The 23,748-nt window shown below is 45.2% G+C and overlaps 1 protein-coding gene across 3 annotated transcripts in view; it reads left to right on the plus strand.

Moving 5' to 3' along the window:
• Positions 1–23,748, plus strand: part of KCTD1 (potassium channel tetramerization domain containing 1) — a 179,857-nt gene that overhangs the window by 146,808 nt on the left and 9,301 nt on the right. For all 3 annotated transcript variants that reach the window (XM_059139512.1, XM_059139513.1, XM_059139511.1), the window contains exon 3: positions 8,299–8,443. In XM_059139512.1, coding sequence (XP_058995495.1) covers positions 8,299–8,443 — 145 coding nt within the window. The remainder of the gene's footprint in view (positions 1–8,298; positions 8,444–23,748) is intronic.

A 23,748-nucleotide genomic window follows, 5' to 3' on the forward strand; every position in this document is an offset into this window, starting at 1 on the left:
TTATGCTCATTTGAAAAGGCCTGGCAGAGCACCAGGAACACGATCGGCACTCAGTAAATGCAGAAAGAAAAAGCCTGCTTAACATAAATTCTGGTGGTTTAAAAAAAAAATCATATTAATTGTAATAATACATTTTTCAAAGTTAACAGTTAATGTAACTCTCTCAAGTTTAGAAAAAAAATGGTTCTAATCAGAGTCCTAGCTGGGGGCACTCATGAGATTCCTAGGGGATTAGCAGGCCCCTGAGTGGCCCCGAACTCCCCCCTCAGCCGTCAGTAGTCCCAGCAGTGATCGGTTCTCCAAAATTCCGAGTTCCAGAGTTGTTTTACTCTCATATAATTCTTCTCATATTTTAGACTTGCCTTTCCTTTTCCCCCGGTTTCTTCAGTTCTATGTATCATTTAAGAAAATGATGCTGCCTCAGGGAACAGTACTGGAAACATTACTTCCCCATAAGTAGACACAATTTGTTTTGTTTGTTCTTACCAAGAAGGTATTTCCCCCCCTTCTCTTAAATTACTTCTGTCCATTTCTATAACAAGCTTTGAATTAATTTGTATCTGTGTTCATGAAATACAGAGGGAATTTCGCACGTGTGAGAACTATAAAGAACTCTTCCTAGAATTGTTCTGTTACAACAACTTGAAGCATATTAAACACTGTTTATGATAGTTCAGGCTTCTAAAACAGTAAGTGGACTGGTGATTTCTTTCTTTTTAAACATTATAATCATACCCAGCTTCACCCCCCCCTTTTTTTTTTAAAGAAAAACATTTTTATTATGGAGAGACTATAATATTGAACTTCCAAGGATCTAAATTTCAGCTATCAATTTAGCATGTCTCCTTCCACCGTCTGCCTCCTTTCCCATCACAGCAGCAAAGGGGAAGAGGCGCCCCACTGGTTGCAGGACTGCCTCCTCTCTCCGTGTCTGCTGTCCTGAGTCTGGTTTTCCTGTAGTGACAGCTGTCCACACCCCTCTCATGTGCAGACACACCCCCACACCCTCAAGATTCTGCGGGCACAAACACACGCACCTTCACCCAGCTCTGTATCCCATTTGCTGTCCTTCTCACGTCTCAAATACTAGGACAGAAACTTGGTTGGGAATGGAACTTGGACCAGTAGACATCAGTTACTAACATAACAGACCAACTTGGAATAGTAGACATAAAGTATGAAGGTCCAAGTGCTTCTGAAAACAAAATTATTCAAAGAAAAACACTCTTCAGATGGGATTCTTTAAAAGTAATGTCCTAATGGGGGGACTAATGGCAGATTGTTTTTCTGTTCTGCTGCTTCTGTGTCCTCTACTCTACACTTTTCCAATTTTCAACATTGAGTGGGTCTTACTTTTATAATTTAAAAATATCTCCCAGATGCTAAAAGGGGTAATTTGTCAGTTGCCTCTGAATCTCTTCCCCAGCAAAATAAATCTGGACCAGAAACTAAATGAGATCTTTTCTTTGAGTCCAAGCCATATTTTCCATGGCTTGGAAGCCCAGGAGTGGAGAAAAGGCGTTTCTTGGCAAAGGGAAGCTAAGTGGGTGACAGCCCAACCACCTCCCTCCTGCCCTTTTCTCGCCAGCTTTACCCCTTGGTCTGTCTGTGGCACTTGGTTCTCAGCCCTGGGCCACTGCAGATTTCTCCTACTGCCTCCCTCACTGTATGATCACCATGTGCATTCTGGCTCTGGAGAACAGAAAGGATTAACCCGCTTGCCTCTGGTAAAACAGGGCCCAGTGTCCTATTACGTGCCATGGTGCTTGATGTCACGTGGGTGTTCACCAGGCGGCAGGAGGAGGATGGGGTGTGTGGAGGCTTGGAAGTGTTGGAAACCTCTCCTTAGCTGTAAAGTGACAAATCCCACAGGGGTGTGTCAGAATTAAATTAGGGTCATAGCACATAAGGGAACACAAGAGCAGCAAGGTAAATGGAGTTGGAACCTCATGTGTCATTCCTCTCCCCAGAAATTTTCATGGTCCTAAGAATGCTCACTTTTCCATCCTATTTTATGCCCCTTCACCTTGTACCAACAGTTTGGAAGTAACCTCTGAAGTCTCCGAGTGTTTTGATTGGGTTCCATTAAGTTTAGGGGACCTACTCAGTATACCTGCAATCAGCCCCTGAGTCTCAACTTTTTGTTTCACAGCTATTAAATAGATAGTTTGTCTATAAAGTTGATAATCATCAAATTTTCATGGGATAACATTCAACATTAGCAAACTCCAGTGAACTATGAAAATTATGTATTCCTCAAGGAAAGTTGTTAAGTTGTCGTTTTCTTTGTTGGAAATTGCTCATGAAAAGGCATTGTAAATTAATGGTCAAGGACAGAGGCTTTTGAATCAGACCCAGGTTGTAACTTGAGCCAAGCGACAACCATTCTGGGCTTCAGATTCCTCATCTGTGAAATGAGAATAATATGGCCACCTCATAGGATCATTGTAAAACCAAATGAGATCAAGCCCATAAAACAGCCAGTTCACTCTTTGGCACATAATACAATTCAATAAATAGTAACTAGCATTAGAGCAGTTGGCCTCCATGGGCTTGAACGTGACCTCTGCCCATTACCCCAGGGACAGTATGGTGGGTTCAGGGCCAGCTCTGTGTCTAGCCAGCTGTGCATCCTTGAGCATTACATGTTTGGGACTCCATTTCTCCATTTGTAAAATGGTACGTTGACCTAGGTCATTCTGGAGATCTTTGACTTCTACAAGTTTGGTTGGCAGTTTCAGAAGAGGTGCTCTGACAGTTCAAAGCGACTGAATGACTGAAAACCTCTCAAGTCCATGATGTTGACTCCGTCTTCTTTAGTCTATGCTCATCCTCCTTCGCACTGGTACTCAGCTCAGCTGTTCATCAGACTTACTCGGGGAGATGCCTGGGCCCCAACCCTAAGCGGTAATTACATCAGACTATCTGGCGGTATTTTTAAAAAGCCCCTTGGTGATTCCATGTGCCACCAGGTTTAAGAACCATTGCTGTATGCAGATAACACAGTCAAAAGCAAGGCAGAGGAGAAAGGATGTGGATAAGCCACAAACTGCATCTTCAAGATGTGATTTCAGATTGGTGTTTTCATTCAGTCTCACTTCTAAATTGCTCTTTTCCTTAACATGACTGGAGAGCATAGCCTGACATCAGCCCCCATCAGCCTCAAAACCAAATCCAAACTTCTTGACGTGGCTTATGCAGCCTTTCATGATCTAACTCTATTGCTCAAGCCTCATTTTTCAGGTGGCCTGACTGTGCCCCAGAGGTGAGTAATCACATGCCAGGTTTCTTCTAGCTTCAAGACTTTCTATCTTTCCTGTCCCTCTCCTTTCTTACCTGACCTTACCTGCCACCCTGGCACCTGCCAACTTCTGCTTGTCCTTCAGGTCTCCACTGAACTTTCTCCTTCTCCCATGCCTCCCCAAGTTCAGTTGGGTGCACCCCCTACGTACTCCCATAACCCACTCTACATACCCAGTGACACACTGCACTTGATCTGTGTTCCCAACCCCACAGACTGGAAAATTCCACGAAAGCAAGGAATGTGTGGTTTATTCACCACTGCATTCCCTGTATTTCACATGATCAAGCTCAGTGAATATGGGTAGAATAAATAATTGAATGACTGCACAATAAAGCGAAATTCTTAAAGAACTGAGTCACAGTAAATTAAAGAAGCCAGATCCTATGAATGAATGCACAAGAAAAAATAAATTCTTGATGACAGAGTCACACTAAGGTATATCAGGCCCTATCCCTATCCTCTTTTTCATTTAAAACCATTCTTTAATATCAGAGAGAGGGGGAGCCATAGTGGGGAACCAGACTTAACTTTCCACAAGAAGGAGCTTAATTTCCTTGGAGACTTGATCCTGCATTATTTGTTCCATAAACAATAATCAATAGTGTTAATATTAAAAAGCCAGAGAAATATATTTCAGTATCTTTTAATGCACATTTTTAGTGAAACGTTATAATCTTATTAGTTAATGAAATATTTAGAGATAAAATGACAGGATGTTTGGGGTTTACTATAAAAATTCAACTGGGAGAGAGGGAGCAATAGAACTATCTGTGAAACAAGCTTGGCCAAGAGTTGACAGCTTTTGAAGCTAGATGGACAACTGGGGGTTTATTATATCATTTTCTCTGCCTTGGTCTAACTTTGAAATTGTCCAAAACGTTAAAAAATCAATGTAAAAAATTACAACCGTGGAAGGACGTTTTTCTCAGCATTGCTGTTTGGTTCAGTGAGTGTCAAAAACAAAACAACACACCAAAAACCAAGGCGGCCATACATCATCCGGAGCCAGCTTGGTCTTGGTCAGTTGGAAAACAGGAATGTTCTCCAAGGTTAGTAAACTGTAATCAGTTCCACATCGTTTTCAGGCACCGGAGTTTACAAATCACTGCGGTGTGATTTGTAACTCCATTCATATGTCCCGGAGAAATACGGCCCATGCCGATGTTCCCCCCCTTGTTTGCTTAGCCGAACAATACTTTGCCACGGCGCATTCAGGACAGACCCCAGGACGCCATTTTACGATCCCTGGCACCGCCCTGTCCTTCCGCATTGTTTTCACAGCTCGGAACGTGCTTCCTTTTAAAAAGTAGAAAAAATCAGCAGCTTACCATTGCCCTTCACTACTCCTGACATTTGGTGTCTCAAATATGGGGCTGCCGCCTCCTCGGAGAGGCCCTCCTCCGACGGGAATGTGCCTTGGCGAGGCCCGCGGGCTCTCCTTGCCCAAGCCTTGCCCTTCTCTCCACAGCGTTTTCCCTCTCAGCTCCGACCCAGACCACTCGGCTTGGGCCCGGATGGGGGGGAAGTGCTGCCATCTTGGGGGTCTCTCCCTTCCTGGTCCTCCAGGCACAGCCTCCCGGGCCCGGTGTGAGCTGGAGATGAAGGTTCCGGGAGCGAGGAAGGTTCCGGGTCCACAGCCCTGTGCCTGGTTGTGCACCTCGCTGGGGCTCCTCACCAGTGGGGTGCTCACCAGCCCTCTCTCCTTAGCTTCCGTCCTCTTTCAGCCTGAGCGATTCTGACTGGAGACCCAGCTTTCCCCCAGTGCCTCACCCAGGGACGGAAGCCACCTCCCAGGCCCTCGCTGGGCCTTCCCTCAGACTTCCCTCCAGCTCTTCCCTTGGGCCTCCCATTTCGGCCATGTGGGCTGCGAAGGTGCTTCTCATTGCAAGGAGGCCTGGTTTCCCAAATCTGCCAGAGGTGGGGTTTACTGGGGGCTTTTTCACCCCAAAACCTTTTATTTTATTTTATTTTATTTTATTTTATTTTATTTTATTTTATTTTATTTAAGATTTTATTTATCTGACAGAGCTCACAAGTAGGCAAAGAGGCAGGCAGAGGGGAGAGGGGGACGCAGGCTCCCTGCTGAGCAGAGAGCCTGATGCGGGACTCAATCCCAGAACACTGGGACCATGACCTACCTGGGCTGAGGGCATAGGCCTTAACCCACTGAGCCACCCAGGCGCCCCCCTAAAAGCCTTTAAATGGCACGTCTCTCCTACCTCACTGAGGTCTTTCACAAGACACCAAGGCCCAGATAGTTCTAGTGCCTGCTGTCTTCTGGGACGTGCTTCCACGGAAATCATTGCTCGCGAGTGGGGGACACCTTCTCTTGTTGCCCTGTTTGTGAGCTCGTCATGAGCCCCTTTGCTTTTTCTCATCAACCCTGAGGAAAAAGGCAGTTTTATAAGAGAAACCTTTTTTTTTTTTTTTAAAGATTTTACTCACTTCTTTGTGAGAGAGAGAGATCATGAGCCAGGCTGGGCGGGGGGGGCGGTGTTGAAGCGGGCTTGCCGCTGAGCAGGGAGCCCAAAGTGGGGCTCCATCCCAGGAAGCAGGGGTCATGACCTGAGCCACCCAGGCATCCAGAAAGACATCATTTTATAAGAGAGACGGAGATACAGAGAAGTCCATTGCCCCAGACCACAGCTAGGACAGGGCCCAGCCAAACTCCCCTCACCACTCAGTCGCTCCCTTACTTGTTGACTGTAGAGATTCACCAGTCACTCATGCTGTACTAGAGCGCATCCAGGGCTAGATTTTGAAATTGAGCTTCCAAGAAAATAAGCATAGGACTTACTTGAGAATAAAATACTTGATTTTCATCTCGTGACTAAAGTGACTTGCAGTCACCGGTACTCATATATAACAGGCCACAGAAGTCATCGATACACACGCTTGGATTTCATGGCAAAGCTCTTGCTAAACAAACAGAAGACAGAAAGTAAAAACTCTAGATCAGAAGCTTTCCTTTGATAGTGGCAATTCTTTTCATTCCATTCATTGTAGGGAGGCCCCTTTAAGATCAAACAGACTGTGCACAAATCCTCCAATGCTACTTAACTAGTTGGGCAAGTTACTCATCCTTTTGAGCCTGTTTCTTCATCTTTAAAAAGGAGGATAATAGATCCTTTACATCCGTGAAGTGCTGAGGATAGGGCATGTTGTCTGGACAGCACTTAGTAAGTAGAACTCCCTTTTCTTCCCCTGTCCACCGTAAGTTTATCATGTTAACAATGAAGAGTAAAATGTCTCAGTAATAAGCAAACAAGTCTCGTTCTTTCCCATCCTACACCAAACTGTGCTGGAAACACTATAAATAAGTGACTGAGTGTGTTTTAGTTTCACTGCTTCTTTCTGTAGCCTGTTTGATTGATGTGTTAATGGGAAATGAATGACAAGGTTGCTTGCGGTGAAGGAGTCCTAGGGTGGTTGGGAGCCACACCCTGGATAAAACTGGAAGGAAGGAATTGTGAATCACCCTCCATTCATGGAAAGTTGGATGAAAACATCAGTTGAGAAAAATACTGAGTTTTAGAAAGATGACCTGACTGTCATGATCTCGGGGACCTGGGATCAAGCCCTGCATCTGGCTCTCTGCTCAGCAGGGAGCTTGCTTCCCCCTCTCTCTCTGCCTACTTGTGATCTTTCTCTCTCTCTCTCTCTGTAAAAAAAAGAAATATGACCTGACTATAATTAGTTGCTCTCTTCTTTGCACTTACTACCTTTAGGTAGGACATGAGTTTTCTAATTATCCTTGAAAAATTTTTATTGAAACAAATTCCCAAGCTTTTCTTTTGGGGGAAGGAGGGAAAACAGCTTCTCTGTTTGTCGGTTGGTTTGTAGTATTTTAGAAGGGGTAAAAGTATCGATTTATCCTTACCTCTGTCACATTTCAACATGTGATTTCAAAATTGTCTTCAAAGCAATAAAATGATGTTCCAAATGAGAGATAGACTGTGTGAGTTCCAAAAAAGCTTTTCATGAAAAAATAGAGCCATTTGCCCACCTACACTGTTAGTGAAAAGTGCAATGCACCTTTTGGTCAAGGAAGTGATTTTTAGTGTGTCATTTCTATTTTCTGATCTACAGTATTTGTTGTCAGCCGGCTGTCTACTTGTTTATGGTACAATGTGAGTACTTGTATTAACTGGATATATACTGAAATATGTAGGTTCAGCTCTTCTTAAAGGGATAAATAATAATGAATGAATGCAGAATGCTTTAACTGTAGTACATTGTTCAACTGTTAACTCTATAAATGGTAAAAACATAACGTGGATTCCTGTTTTTAAAAATGACCCGTAGCCACTCGTGTTCCAGTACTAGAACATATTTTGGGGGTGGTCAAGTATTTATTTTTTTATAATGATGCCTGGCTGTGACAGATGGTTTTTGCTGAGACCTAAGAAACTAGACTGTATATTGTTAATGGAAAAACATATTCTCTTAGACGAGTGATATTTTCAATGATTCCTTTCTATAATTAAATATAGATGTTAGCATATAGGCATTGATTTATTTTTGGAAAGTTTGTGATTCATGGGTGGGGAAAGCTCAGAAAACAGATTTCTTAAAAACTAAATTGCTTTCTCTGTAGAATCTGTTAAAAAGACACTTTGGAGCAATAACATTTTTTTTTTTTTTTAAAGTAGCGGAGAAGTTGGTTTTAAGTAACCCAGGGGAAAGGGTTGTCCATCACAGTGACAGCATTTAGCCATAATCACCATGTCAGGGACATTTTCTTTACAGGTTCCAGACAGTGAATGAAAGGATTTGCTTGAAAAGGCCTGAGACTATTTTGAATTGTCTGGTCCTGAAATATTTATCAAGCAAGTATCAGTACTTCTCCAAGAAGCGTAACTATGTACCAGGTGGTGTTTCCTGACCGCCATCTTTGAAACTGCTGCCTTTGACTGTGACACAGAGCCGTAGCGCTTAGTTTTAGCAGCCAGTCGTTTCTAATTGTTTTCACTGTTCCCTCTTTTCTATCACAGAATCGGAAGACTTTTTGATGGTACAGAGCCCATTGTTTTGGACAGTCTCAAACAGCATTATTTCATTGACAGAGATGGACAGATGTTCAGATATATCTTGAATTTTCTACGAACATCAAAACTCCTCATTCCTGATGATTTCAAGGTGAGGGATTCACGTTAAATTACCAATAGCATTAAATATGTGATTTGTTTTGATGCGCTCCCCCCAAGACATTTCAAGCTCTACATTTTTAATGTATTACCAACTCCCACGGCATCAGAGGTCGCTGACATGGTTGCACTGTCTTCCTGAAATAGAGGATATGGTCCTTAATGTTTTATGTGACCAGATGAGGACTGATTTTATTTTAAGACTGAATTATAATTTATCTGAGCACAGTGAAAATAAGTTGATGAAATCCAAAGCTTAGTCCTGCTAAGTCTTAGTAAGGTGGGAAATACAAGGAGACCTCCTTAGCTTAATAGACTTATTCTCCCAGCTATTTAAAGCAAGTATTCCACTTGACAGTAAAATTTTAGATTGTTCCCTTTGAAGTTAGTAACAAAGGTTAGACAAGAGGAACAAATAGAAAGTGTTAATATTAGAAGGAAATATACACAAATGTAATTTTTGCAGCTGTTAATATTCTTTAAGTAGATCCTAAAGAACCAACTAAATACTGTTAGAACTAATGAAGAACTCATTAAGGCATCTATGTTCAGGATCAATATATCACAATCAATAGCTTTCCTACAGAATAGCAAGAGCCAATCATAAGATGTAATAGAAAGATATATCACTCATAGTAACAACAAAGTTTATAATATCTAGGAACAAACCTAACAAGAAATGGGCAAAGTCTGGTTAAGAAAAGTGCAGATCTCTACCTAAAATATAAAAGAGAAGTTGTATACTTAAGGGAAATTCTGTGTTCTGGGATGGGAAGCCTCCATATTTTTAAGATGTCACCTGTCTCCAGATGATAAATTCAGAACACACCCATTTAAGTCGCAGGTTTTTTTAAAATGAAATTTGATCCATTTATAAAGTGTATGTAGAAGAAACAGAGCTTAAGAATAGCTAAATAAATAATTATGGATGATAATATTGGTGGTCATGGCAGGCTGTGGCAGATGTATCCTACCAGACATCAGAACATACTAGAGAGCTAGAGTAATTAAAAAATGTCAGGGTCTGGAGACAGATGTGTGTATAAAGAAATTTGGCATATTGAAAAGGTGGTAATTCAATCAGTGGGAAAACAAAGGAATAATGAGTAATTGGCACTGAGATAGTTAGCACAGAGATATTTGGAAAAAGTGTAAAGCCAAAGCCATATCTCATGTCAAATTCACAGATACTTCAGAAATAAACATAAAAATTAAAACTGTAAAAAATACCAGAAAAAAATAAAGGAACTTCTGAAAGCATAATTTTGAAGCAGAGAGGGCCTACCCAAGGAAGACTTAATACCCAAAACATAGTCTTTAAAAAAAAAAGTAGAATTAAAGACACCACATATAAAAAAATAAAAAATAATACATAAATAAACCACATACAAATAAAAGACATGTGTTAGACTACAAGAAATATTTACTATAAAAGATTAATATCATTAATAAGAGAGGTTCCTAAAATTTATAAGAAAACTATAGACAATCCAACGGAGAACATTTTTAGATAGAAACAAATCTCCCAAAGAAAAAAAATAGAAATTGCCTACAAACATTGGAAAAGATAATTTAATCTCTGTAGACTCAAAGAAACAAAAATTGAGATACCCCTTTTTATTTATTGGATTGGCAAAAATGTAAAAAATTATTAATATACAGTGTTGGGGATATACATTGTGGTTGGGAATAAAAATTTTTGGAGGGCAGTTCAACAGTTCTTAAGTTTTCAACCATACATACTCTTTGATCGAGCAGTTTGGAGTCTGTTAGTTTATTTTCTAGAAATAGTTGCATAAATATGCAAAGATACATGTATGTGTGATGTTTATTTTGGTCATATTATTTGTAATAGCAAAAACTTGATACAACGAAAAAAAATGTTCAGCAATGGCACATACTCACCAACAGCTCTGTTATCTGATGTGGGGTGGGGGGTGGGGGAATCGCCAAGATTTTTGTCATTCAGTGAAACTACTAAGTTTCAAAAGATGCATAGCCCAATTCGTGTTTATGTAAAAATATGTGTGCGTAAATACACAAAAAAGATCCAGAAGATTAGATCCCAAATAGTAGGGCCTCGGGAGGGCCTCCGTCCATCCTCTCCTTCAGGATTTTGAGCCGTGGGGCACCTGCCAAGTATACATTTGGTGAGGAAATGGGAGAGAAAGAGTCAGAACTGCAGCTAGCCTGCGGGGGCACTTCCGGCAGCCGTGAAATCAGCCTGAGGCAGCATGTGACCCCACAGCTCCCCCACCAGGGCCGGCTCCCCCCACCAGGGCCGGCTCCCCCCACCAGGGGCCTCCCAGAGTGCGCCTGTGCGGGTGCTGAGTGCCATTCCGGCTTTAAAGACAGACGAAGTTGGTTTGTGCAACACGGCTCCTTATGAAAGCAAGCTACTTTATCAGTGCTGATCTCTTCCAATTCCGGAAGGAAAACATATTGGGAGTCTGTTTCTCAGATGGCACCATCCTGGAGGGTTTTCAGGGGTAATTTTGAATGTGTCTTTTTTTTTTTTTTCCCCCTTTCTGTGCCGACTTTTGAACCTCTTTCCTGCCTTCCCTTCATGCCACCTCACTCACTGGCGAGCATCTCACGCAGAGGCCAAAGGGAGGTTTCCCACCTGCAGCCCCCAGTGGAAGCCTGGGGACACACCTGCGCAGACACAAGCAGAGAGAGCTGGCCGGGGGTAGGTGCGGGCCTCACAGCAGATGCAGGTGGAGCAGAGAGCTGGGAAGAAACTCAGCACTGCTTCTAGAAAGCAGGCTCTGGCCCCACATGGAGACAGAAAGTGGGGCTGAGTTCTGCACTGGACACAGGGCGTGAGGGGAGGGAGGAGAGGAGGGGGCCTGCTGTACGGGGGCTCGGACTCAGCAGTGGCCCCCGCCAGTAATGAGACCTGGCGCCTCGAATGTCAGGTGTTCGCCAATCAGGTCTAGGCTTCTGGCGTCGGAGAGCAAGGAAGCAAGTAGAAAAGGAAGGGCTGAAAGTGTCATATGGCAACAGTCGGGGGGCCAGTGTGTTCTTTATCACTTCTGTGTTCCTAGAAGGAATGCAGTGGACTTGGGGGAAGGGGTGAAGGAAGGACATTTCACTTTTAGTTTTGTGTGAGGGTGATTGCATTTCCAAATGGCCACTCAGAATCTCTATGTGGAGAGTTCATTGGCTCCTCAAGCTGCCCTGTCATAAGCTGGCTGTGTCCGACCCCCCCCTCCCGCTACCACTGTGAGACCTGCTCCCTTTCTTTGTGTCCCGTCTCTGTAAAACATGTCAGAATCCACCTGCCTGCTCTAGGCAGGGACCTGGAAGTCATTCTGCACTTTGTCCCCGTCTTCACCCCCCCAAACACAGTCCATCAGTGAGCCAGTCTGTACTACTTTCCAGAAACTTCTCGAGTCAGTTCCTTCTTCTCATCCCTCCTCCCTATCCAAAGCTCAGCTCTCTGGATGACTTGGTGTAGCGTCCTCACCGATTGCCCTCTCCCACCGTTCCCCCTCGCGTCTTCTCTCCATGTTGAGACCGGGAGACATTTCCTCATCAGACTTTTTATTTCAAGACCATTGTAGACTCTCATGTAGTATAAGAAGAAATAGTAGATCTTATGTTATGCAGTTCCCACCAGTAGTAACAGCTTGCAAAATGATGTACAATGGCACAACTAGGATGTTGACCTTGATACAGTCAAAGCACAGAACATTTCCGTCATGGCAGGGATCCCTCCCGTTACCCTTTTATAGCCACACCCTTCTCCCTCTCCCCCTCCTCTGCCATCTTCCACCCCATCCCTCACCAAGGGACACTTTCTGAAAAAAGTAGAGTTATCATGACTTGCTCCTGCTTGTAACTCTACAGAGGCGTCCCATTCATTTTTCATGGAGCAAAGCGGCATATCCTTGCCAGAACCCACAAGACCCAGAATACTCCAGCCCGTGTTCTCTACCCGCACCCCCTGCACCCAGCTCTTACCTACACATATGCCCTACAGGAATTTCCTTAGTTCCACAAGGATGCCATGTTCTTGCCCCCTTCAAAGAGACCATTCTGTCTGCCGAATGCCCTTTTCCTGGCCGCCTTTATGTTATCCGGGCTCATTGTATTCATCACTAAGCCATCCCTGCCTGGTCCAGCTTAGGTTTGCCTGTACCCTGCGATTCTCCCCGTGCTCACACATGTGCATTTGTGATTATTTGTCTTCACTGTCTGGCTCTGTGTACCCAACTATAAGTTATACACGCTTTTGGCTACAGGAGTTCGAATAGCCAATCAGCAGTGCCTTAAACTAATGGAGATTTGTTTTTTTCTCACATAAGAAATCAGAGGTCCATGGTTTTGACAGTGGTGTCTTCTCAGTGGCGTCATAGGGACGACGACTCTGTCTTTTTGTTTTACCATCTTCAGTGTTGATATTTTGGCCTCACACTTGTCACCTCAAGGTCATAAGGTGCCTGCCGCAGCTCCAGGCATCACATCCTCACTCCAGGCAGGAAAATGGGCCAAAAGCCTTTTTAACTCACAAAATTTCTGTCCTTGTCAGAAGATTCCCCAGTAGACTTTCCCTTTATCGGTCAGTGGCTAGAGTTGAGCCTCCCTAACAGGCAGAGGAGGCTGAGAAAGGGGTGTTTTTCTTTTGTAGCTTTTGTAGTCAGAGAAATGAGCAAAGGCTAGGGGCTGGGAATAGACTGTCCCACTAGCTCAGCCCTGGCACATAGGAAGCACGTGAAGGTTTATGACATGAGTGAATGAATGCACGGATGGATACATAAACAAATGACATGAGACCCACATTCAAACCAAATTTGGTTCCTACCCCATACCTGCTCATATAATTTCTTACATCCAAACTCTGGAGATCTTATATATATACCCGGACTCTCTTCCTTGTAAGGGTCTCCCAGGCATGGACTTTTTATGTTTTCTAAAGGACATTGTGCGCTGGGCACATAATAATTACTTAGTATTAATTAACTTAAATACAGCAGGAGTCACAGGAGACCAGAAGCAACACACTAATTTATAGGACTAATTTATTGGACGAAAGGGCAGATTAAAAAAAAGTGTGTATAATACCATCATCCTAAGCAACTTACATGGGTAAAATATTAATTTATAATTCCATGATTAAGAAAGATGCAGACTCCAGGAAATACAGAGCAGCGAATGGGGAATTATAGTTAGAACATGATGACAGCCATTTGTCAGGAGTCGCAGTGTGTCCCAGAAATGGAGCTAGGTATTGTGAACCCCTTCAGGGTGTTATTTTGTTCTTGGAGAGCATTGAAGTTAGATGTAGAGAGACAGACTTCCTCATGGGAGTTAGGCTGCGGCGGATCCCTGACCACAGTCCCTTGAGGGTTCACCCAGTGGGCCAGGATGGGCAAGGTGACGGCTCTGCACCTTTCGAGCTCCCTGAGGATTCCAGAGCCCTGCTGTCCATCAATTCTAAGTGCAAAACATAGCCATTAATTGCCCAAGGATTTAGCTGTAGCACACGCTTGGGGAAAAAGACAAAAAGCATGTCAAATGGAACTCACGTCTCCCAGGACCCTGAAATGTTTCCCATGGAAGCTCCAGGTGATAGGCTATAAATTACGGGACATTCTGGAACCTGGAGGAGCAGCAGCAGGAGAGTGGAAGCTGAGGCGGCCATTCAGCTCCTTGGCTGATGGTGAAATTGAAGCAGCTTGTGCCGACCACAAACGCAGACGTACGCACAAATGAGCTCTCAGTCTGCCTGTCCCTGACCAGCACAACAGGTGCTTTCTTCCTCACGGGAGTCCATTTCCTGACCTGGGAGAAGGGACGTGGCATGAGGAGAGAATCTGTCTTAACTAGGTTTGGTAGGGAAAGCATTCCTTGATTTCTGGCTCCCCTCTCCAGCTCTTGAATGGTGGATTGGAGTGAATGTGTACAACGCTGACATCACGGAGTCCTACCTCCCTGCTAAAATGCCACTGTGCACATATGCTGTATGCACTAGATCCCCACTTACCAATTTAGGTCATCGTTGAAGTGACAGCTGCTCGTGCCCTGCTTCCGCTGGAAGGCACTGGAATCTCTTCTCGAGTAAGTGATTGTAGAACTTCCCTGCTCTGTTTTATTATGAAGGTGACTGTCCTTGGTTTCCCTCCTCCCACTGATAAGGACTTGTTCATCGTTGCTTCATTTTCTGCTTACCTACATGTGTTGTCTAGGCAGACACACACATTTGTAATTCCCAGTACACCAGGAGTCCAGAATTTTGGTTCCCTTTTCGATGGGGAATCACAAAAAATTACCTCTTTCTAGCCTTGTGTTCTGAACATCCTTGTTAAGTGTCCCCCACATTGCTAGCATCTTTTATGGTCACAGCTGGATGTCCACAGATAAGATAAAGAAAAATTTGCTTATAGACAGTCCACAACTTACCTATCCCTGGCTTAAGTTTAAAAAAAAAAAAATGAATCTGTTCTTTCTAATAAGCTGTTCGTATTATAGAAAAGGATATGCACATTGTAGAAAATTAGAAGAACGTCTAAGCCCCATATTCCCATCTCTCGGAGATTGCCAGTATTAAAATCTTAGTGCATGCATGGCCTTCTGCTCTTTTCCTGTCCTTACTTCTGACAGTAATCTCTATCTTCCTCTTTCAATGAAATCAGACTTTCTCTAATACTGGAACCATATTCAGATTTCCCAGCTTGACCCCAGACTGTCTTTGTGGGCAGTTTCTCCAAGATGTGTCTGATGTGAGACTGCATATCGAATCCAGTTATGTTCCTTCCTTTTATTACCTAGCATAGTCTGTCACTTTTTATATGATGCTGACTCGCTGAAGAAACCGGGTCAGGTACCCCACAGAGAGCCCCTCTTCTGGATTTGTCTGGCTGCCTTGTCATAGGTAGTTTGGTTCGTTACTGTAACTTCTGATTCCCTATAAACTGCAAATTATATCTGAAGGCCTGACAGGTTTAGGGTAAACATTTTGGTGAGAATACATCTCTGATGATATTGTGGACCTCATATTACATGGCATTAGTAACCATATGTGTTTGAAGGCTAGCACATTTGTTAACGATCTCAGTCAAGCTCTGAGTTTCTCCTCTCGCGCTATTAGCGTTTTGAGGCAGATGGTTCTCCGTGGCGGGGCTGTCCTGTGTTACAGGATGTTGAGCAGGATCCATGGCTTCCACCCACCACATGCCAGCAGCACATACCCAGCTAGGACAACCCAGAACATCTCCAGACTTGGCTAAATGTCCTCTAGGGTCAAAATCAGCCCCAGCTGAGAACCAGGAAGAAAGAGAGGAAGGACGTTTTGATGGGAAGCTTATCACATAGAATTAGCGGGAGCATTCTCTCTCAGGGCGACTCTGAGGCCCTCAGACTTGGGAGGTCATCAAGTCCTTCTAGAGGGCCATCCATGGCTCTGCCCCAACAGGGCGGGGGGTTTCTTTCCCCATCCTTGGTTCTGCAGAGACCATCTGACTGGCTCTAGGGGCTCCAGTGCTTAGGCATTGGCCAGTCTGCTATGGCAAGCACACGTGGCTACTAGGCGCTCACTCTTGAGGGTCAGACTTTCTTGGAGAAGGCAGAGTAGTCAGCTGGGTAGACCTCCAAGAATTCTCTTCTCCAGTATCTAAGAGAGTGCCCCCTTAGGATGGCTGCCCCAGCCCATTGTCTCAGCTGCCGTCCCCTAGTACTTGCATCCCTGGGGCAGAGACTATGACTTGTAGGACCCCTGCCCAGGGCCACTTCTCTTCCTCTCCCGAGCACACTCCCTCAGAGGCAAGACCAGCTGCAGCACCCAAAGAGGAGGGTTGGGAGGCAGGCAGAACAGCCAGCTGGCAGCCCCGGCACCATCTCAGATGGCATCTCTAGCCCCTGCTCTCACTCCACCCTACACACCAGGTCTCACCCCTGCAGTTAGTATCCCGGTGAATTGCCAAGCCGGGGTGTGGCTTGAGAATGCAGATGGATCTGCTCTCAGCTCCACCACAAACACTCCATCATTATCCCCTGTGTCTACCCTGCCTTTCTCTAGGAGATTGACAGGTGCTAGGGGAGGGAGACAGTGGTCAGGTGGAGAGGGGACGCCTTGCCACTGCTTCTGTTTCCTTTACTAGCTGAAATCCATTCAGGCTGAACGTCAGGCTGGATATCCTGCCCGCCCCCCCACTCCTGGAAAATCAAGAGTAGTCAGGAGAAGCTGGAAGTTGGCCCTGCTGGATGGGAAGGAGGCCTCCTGGCCAGAAGTCTCATATTGGTAGCAGGGGGAAAAGGATCAAGTGGGCCAGGCTTCCAGGGCTTTGAAAAAAGGAAAGGGGGTTGCAGGGGGTGGGAGGGATAAACAGGTAGAGCACAGAGAGGGTTAGGGTAGTGCAACTACTCTGTATGGTGCCATTCGTGGTGGGTACATGTCATTATATGTGCGTCCAAACCCATAGACTGAACAGTGGCAAAAGTGAGTCCTAGTATGAACTGTGGACTTCAGGTGACCATGTAGGCTCATTGGTTGTAACAAATGCACCACTCTGGTGGGAGATGGGTGTATGGGAAATCTCTGTACTTGCCCTTCAGTTTTATTTATGTATGTGTGTATGTATTTACAGATTTTATTTTAAAGAGGGAGAGAGCAGGGGGAGGGCTAGAGGCACCAGGAAAAGAGAAGCAGACTCCGTGCTGAACATGGAACCCCAAGCAGGGCTCGATCTCACAACCCTGAGATCAGGACCTGAGCAGAAACCAAGGAGTCAGACGCTTAACAGACTGAGCCAATGAGGTGCCTATTGCCCCTCAGTTTTAACTGTGAACCTAAAACTGCTGTAAAAATATTAAGTCCTTTTAAAGAAAAATGGAAGAAAGAAGGGAAGAAAAGAGAGAGAGAGAGGGAAGGAAGGAAGGAAAGAAGGAAGATTGCAGAGCCAGGGAAATTAAGAATTTTAGACACCCCAAATCTGAAATACTGGAAAAATTTATGGTGGCCCACCTTCCACCAAAAAACAAAAACAAACAAACAAACAAACAAAATAACAACCAAAAAAATTAAAACTAAAGGAAGTTAAGTCCCACAGAGATTTTTTTTTTCCCTATGATTACTACCTGGATTCTATTTTTGAAATGTAAAATATAAAATCCTTCATTTCTCTCATTTTCTTGGTGCCCCTGCTTTGCAGGCGCCCTGATATGTACACTTCTGCCCTCTGGGGAGCCAAGCACTGCCTGGGAGGCTCGGGATGGACTGGACATGTTCCCCAGAGGAAGACCCTTTTCGTACCTCCAGCATCTAGCATGGCATCTGGCACACGAACAGATTTTAAAATGAACAAGTGGCTGAGTTGCCTTTTGAGTAAAAGGATGTGCCAACTACTGTGTGTAAAACTTCCAAGGCCATCAGGAGTTAAATAAATCTCTGTTGGGTGGAACCAGTAAATGTGTGTGGGCAAGCTGAGTAATGACCCCCAAGGGGGTCCCGGTCCTAATCCCTGGAATGGATGACCTTAAGTGGCCAAAGGGACTTTGCAGCTGTGATTAAGAGTCTTGAAATGGGGAGATTATCCTGGATAATCCAGGTGGGCCCAGTGGAATCACAAAGGTCCTTACAAGGGAGAGAGGGAGGGAGGAGGGTCAGAGTCAGAGAAGAGGTGATGAAGGAAGAAATGTGATTGTTGGCCAGGAGCCAAGGAATGCAGGCAGCCCCTGGATGCTAGAAAGGGCCTGAAAGCCTTTGTTCCCTAGAGCCTTCTGAAGGAAGGCCGTCCTGCCTACCGGGAGCTCGACTGACTAGCCCTAAGCCCCATCTCAGACTTCGGACCCCCTGGACTGTGCAAGAGTGAATCTGTGTTGTCTTAAACCACCAAATTTGTGGTCATTTCTTACAGCAGCAGTTGGAAACGAATGCACGGTGTATATCCCTTTCCTCCCTCTAGGGAGAATGTTTTCTGAATTCCAAATATTTAATCAAGAAATCAGCTTTCAAAACTTGGTCTGTTTGCATTTTGGAGTCCACCCGTATTTACCTTCTTGTTCCATGTACCTCTCTCCAGGGTCTTGGCAAAGCTCAATTTGTTTGTCTGTAAAATGGGATCTTGATCTTTCTTCCTTTCTTTTCTTTTCTTTTCTTTTTTTTTTTTTTAAAGATTTTACTTATTTATTTGACTGAGATCACAAGTAGACAGGGAGGCAGGCAGAGAGAGGAGGAAGCAGGCTCCCTGCAGAGCAGAGAGCCAGATGCGGGGCTCCATCCCAGGACCCTGGGATCATGACCTGAGCCGAAGGGAGAGGCTTTAACCCACTGAGCCCCCCAGGTGCTCCGGGATCTTGATCTTTCTGTGCCTCAAAAAACCACTGTAAACCTCAAAAAGATTTATTTTAAAAACATGTATTCTAGGATTTTAAAGTTATTTAAACATGATAATAGGTTTTCCTTTATCTGGGTATGAGGCTAAGCAAGAAATTTGAATGACGCTTCCTAAATGAAAGAAGATAAAATTGGCACACAAGCAGGGCAGAGGAATGACGGCAACTAGTACATCCTGGAGTTGCTTTGTTGAAAGCAGATATGGTTGCTTTGGATTCATTTCCCTCAAAAGAAAATCTGGGCTCAGGGGCGCTTGAGTGGCTCAGCTGGTTGAGCGTCCGACTCTCGGTCTTGGCCCAGGTCATGATCTCAGGGTCATGAGATGGAGCCTTCCATGGGGCTCTGTACTCAACTTAGAGTCCACTTGAAATTCTCTCTCCCTTTCCCTCCCCGCTCTGCCCTCCTCCCCCTGCTCATACTCTCTCTCTAAGATAAATAAAATCTTAAAAAAAAAAAAAAAAAGAAAGAAAGAAAGAAAGAAAGAAAGAAAGAAAAGAAAAGAAAGGAAATCTGGGGCCAAACTTGCTACTGCTCTATAAAATCCTGCTCAATCCCATCTCGTACCTTGAGGATGAAAGACCGAGTTGTCTAGAGGTTGTAAAAGCCAAAGAAGGGAATGGAGGGTGTTGCCAGATAGGGACCAAGGTGTAAGGAAAAAAGATTTCACAAGATTCAGAGAGCAGAAGGAAATGAGCATGAGGTCAGAGAGTCCAAAGGGAAGCTTGATAAAACAATAAAATATATGGGACATAGACAATACAACTAACTGATCCTGACTGAGGAAGGAAAGGAAAGCCGCAGTGGACACCGAGCCTGCTCTGCAGGGAGTTCGCCCATGAGCTGAGGCTGGAAGCGTGCGTTAGGAAGCAAAGAAAGACGCATCAAAAGGAGCCTGCCAAGAAAACAAATGGCCAGTGTGAGCTTAACTATGCAGAAAATGGTAACGACAAGAATGGCCTTTTTAGTTCTTGAGCTGGGAGGCAAGTGAACGTTGTGGGGCTGATGGTCAGAGCCTGCGTGCTCGGCTGCTTTCTAGTACCTGCTGGCCCAGCGCAGATGGCCTCTGCCCCAGAGACCCGAGGGAACAATGTGGTAAAGGGAGCGATGGAACCACATGGTCAAGTAGAGGTGGTCAGGCACACCTAGTGGCCTGAGATGGCTCAAGGCCAGGCCCATGAGTTAGCATCCCAGGGTACAGGGTGACCTTCAGGGGACCTCTTTAAGCTACACTTTAAAAACTACTGGCAGAATCCTTGAGAAGTCACTGAGTGGGACCAAAAGTCTACTAAGGGCCAGTGTTCCCCTCATTTTCCAGGAGCAGAGAACGATGAACATGGGCCACATGGTGTAGGGAGCACTCTGTCAGTCCACGGCCAGACCTCAGAGTGGATGGCCCACGTGGCTTCTGAATTCAAAGGGAAAAAGAAAGGGGAGAGGAATCAGAGTGAGCATAGAGGATTTGTCACCCCAGGTCCTGCCAGCCTTATTACCTTCAGATTATGGTGGACAGACCGGTGGATCAGGACACTGTCTGGATATAGACTCAGTGTATCAGGCCTGATAGCACCTTCACTATGATTTATTCCTCTCATTTTATAGATAAGGAGAATCTCTGGGTGGTTTGGAGACTAGGGCCCATCCCACATGTCCAGCCTTCCCCTGGGAGGTCCATCTGAACACATAGTATTTCAACCAGACACCCAGCAAATGCCACAACGGGGGGCTGGCTGATCTCAGAATTATAGGTTTTATAACAGTTTGAATAACCAGAGTCCAGAGTCTTAATTTATTACCCAAGCATCAGCCTGAACCAAGGCCTGCAAGTAGCTCACTCCTGTCATTGCTTTTAAGAAATGATTCACATACAGAAACAGAACACTCGGTTCAGAATGACCGAAATAGGAGAGCGCCTGGGTGGCTCAGTGGGTTAAGCCGCCGCCTTCAGCTCAGGTCATGATCTCAGGGTCCTGGGATCGAGCCCCGCATCGGGCTCTCCGCTCAGCAGGGAGCCTGCTTCCTCCTCTCTCTCTGCCTGCCTCTCTGCCTGCTTGTCATCTCTCTCTGTCAAATAAATAAATAAAATCTTAAAAAAAAAAAAAAAAAAAAAGAATGACCAAAATAACGAGAGCGGGAGCAGAACTTTGGATGAAAGAATGGACATTTCTCAGTATGTTGGAACAAATTCCAGAACCTACAGTAGGCAGTCTGAAGAGGGGTAACTAATGGAGGATTTAAAATTTTTCACAAATGGGGGCGCCTGGGTGGCTCAGTGGGTTAAGCCGCTGCCTTCGGCTCAGGTCATGATCTCAGGGTCCTGGGATCGAGTCCCGCATCGGGCTCTCTGCTCAGCAGGGAGCCTGCTTCCCCCCATCTCTCTCTCTGCCTGCCTCTATGCCTACTTGTGATCTCTCTCTGTCAAATAAATAAATAAAATCTTTAAAAAAAATTTTTTTTTCACAAATGTTGCAAGAGGACCTCGCTCAGTAGCAGCTCTTCTAGAAAGTTCTGGAGACTTCACTGTAAGCAAAACATAAACCAGTAGGGTAATAGACACCAAAAAGATTAATACAACCTTATGCCATGTGGTTTGCAGAATGATGGCCCCCCAAAGACATCCACATCGTAATTCCAGGAAGCCAGGAATATGTCATCTTCCATGGCAGAAGGGACTTTACAAATGTGATTAAGTGAAGGGTCTTGAGATGGGGAAATGATTGTGGATAATGCAGATGGACCCAGCGTGCTCACCAAGGGTGCTTCTGAGTGAAAGGGGGAAGCAGGTGGGTCAGAGTTGGAGAAGATGTGACAAGAGTAGAGGCAGGAGTGATGCGGGACTCCAGGCCAAGGAGTGCAGGCTGTCTGTGCACCTGAAAAAGGCAAGGATGTGGATTCCCCTCTAGAGATACCACCTTAATGACCCATTGTAGGCTTCCAGCTCCCAGGACTGTAGGAGAATAAATGTGTGTGGTTTTAAGCCACTCGGTGTGTGGTAATTGTTGCAGCAGCCATAGGAAATGAATGCAGGCTGCTTTAAGACTGGTTAGAATGTCCAGCCAAAATAATAATAACAACAACAAGAATAAAGAATTCCCAGCCAAGCAAAGGTTTTACAGTGGACTCATTAGATCACATCTGAAATGTCAGGTTCAGTTCCAGTTTGGGTTTTCAGAAGTATGTTGATAAAGTCAGGCACATTCCAGATGTCGGAGGACCTCTAAGTCATAACAAATAAGAAAGAGCTGAAAAGATTGGGTATTTTCAGCCTGAATGATATTAAGACATAACTGTTGTCTTCAAATGAGTGAAGGGTTCACATGTCAAAGAAAATTTAGGATCACTGTAACCCCTGATGAATTTGAATTAAGTTGGAATTACAGGGGAATTCAGGTCATTCTAACCAAGAAATTTCCAGAAGTGTAGTAAGAGCGGCCAACAAAGTAAATGCTATGCCCTGTTAGATAGTAAGCTTCCCATCACTGGAAGCATTTAATCAGAGGCTAATGGCCACTATTCAGCAGTGTTTGAAAGAATTCCTCCATAAGGTCAAGGTTGGTCAATAAGACTGCTCTAAGCAATCTCAGATTGTAGACTTGATGACATACTTTCACTGGAGTCCAGGTTCTTCCTTGTGCTGTAATTTTTAATTCTCATAGGAAAATAAAAAGCAGTAACAAATTCTCACTTCTGTTGCTTGTGTAATCGTCAGTGCTGTTTTTAAGTCTCCTTGAGAGCTGTCATCTTGATAAGTAAAGATCGAGGTCACTGTCTCACAGTCAGTATACTTCCTAGTTGGCAAGCCCCCCCCCCCGCCCCGCCCCAGGGTCCCAGATACCCTGGAGGAACCGGCAGTCTGTCCACTCCTGCCCTCAAGCTGGTGGGGGCGGGCGCTCAGTTCTGTCCTATGTTAAGAGTGGCCACACCTCAGCTTAGGTCTCACCCCTCAAAGTACCTCCCATGGGTCCAGAGGCAAAGCAGGTGCCAGAGTGTGAAAGGAAGATGATTTCCAGCAGAGAACCAAGACTCCCCTAAGAATGGGGTTGCCAGGAGAAGGCAGAATACAGGAGCGGTCCATTCTGCTGAGAAGAGTTTGGGACAGACAGCATCCTCCTCGACCCAAATGTCTCTCAACACAGAAAGTGGAAGGTCCAGCTGGAGATCCACTGGCATTTTTCTCACCTCCCCACATTTTTCTCTGGACACCCCAAAAAACTGCTGGCTGCTGCTTTTCCTGCTTAATTTGCAAGAAAAAGAGCAAAGTGCCACATAAAACCCGCTCTCCTGTGGTCAAGCTCCCAGGCCCCGGGCTCTCAGTGTCGGCTCGGCTGCATGCTCCACGCACCGCCTGCCAGCTCCGGCGCGGGGAAGGACTGCAGACACAGGACCCAGGTCTATGCCTGGACAGGTGTCCACTTGCCTCACACCCACTAATGATTGTGGTCATAGCTACGTGTAGACATCATACTGAGCCGCCTGATAACATCATTCCTCTGTCGCTGCCTCCCCCTCAGCCTCCCTCGTCCTTCCATTCAGTGACTTGTGCGTTTTCATACCTGCTTGCCAGATTGCTGGTTTAATTCTGTAGATTTGTTTTTAAGGTAAGAGAAAAAGAAACCGTGCTCAGAGAGTGGTGGTTAATTGCTGTGCTTTCAGAAAGGGACCGGTTTCCTTTCTGGCCCCTCCGTCCTGCAGGGATCACGGGCTGGTTGGCCTCCCTCACTGTAGGATGGCAGCGCGGATAGCTGGCCAGGTGCGTCAGCCTCTCCCAGATCGTCGGAGATGGGGACCCAGGCTTAGGTAGCAGCAGCGGGCCCATCCATCAGGCGCCCACTCGCCAACATCTGCAGCTCCGCCCGGAGCTGGCGCCGCCCCCTGCCTCCCATCCGGAGTTCTGAACTGTGGACGAAAGGGACAGGGGCGTAGGCTCCCAGTGGATAGTGCGCCTGCGCTTCCCGCACCCGCTC

The sequence above is a fragment of the Mustela lutreola genome, chromosome 11, assembly GCF_030435805.1.
Source record: "Mustela lutreola isolate mMusLut2 chromosome 11, mMusLut2.pri, whole genome shotgun sequence".
Classification (NCBI taxonomy): Eukaryota; Metazoa; Chordata; class Mammalia; order Carnivora; family Mustelidae; genus Mustela; species Mustela lutreola.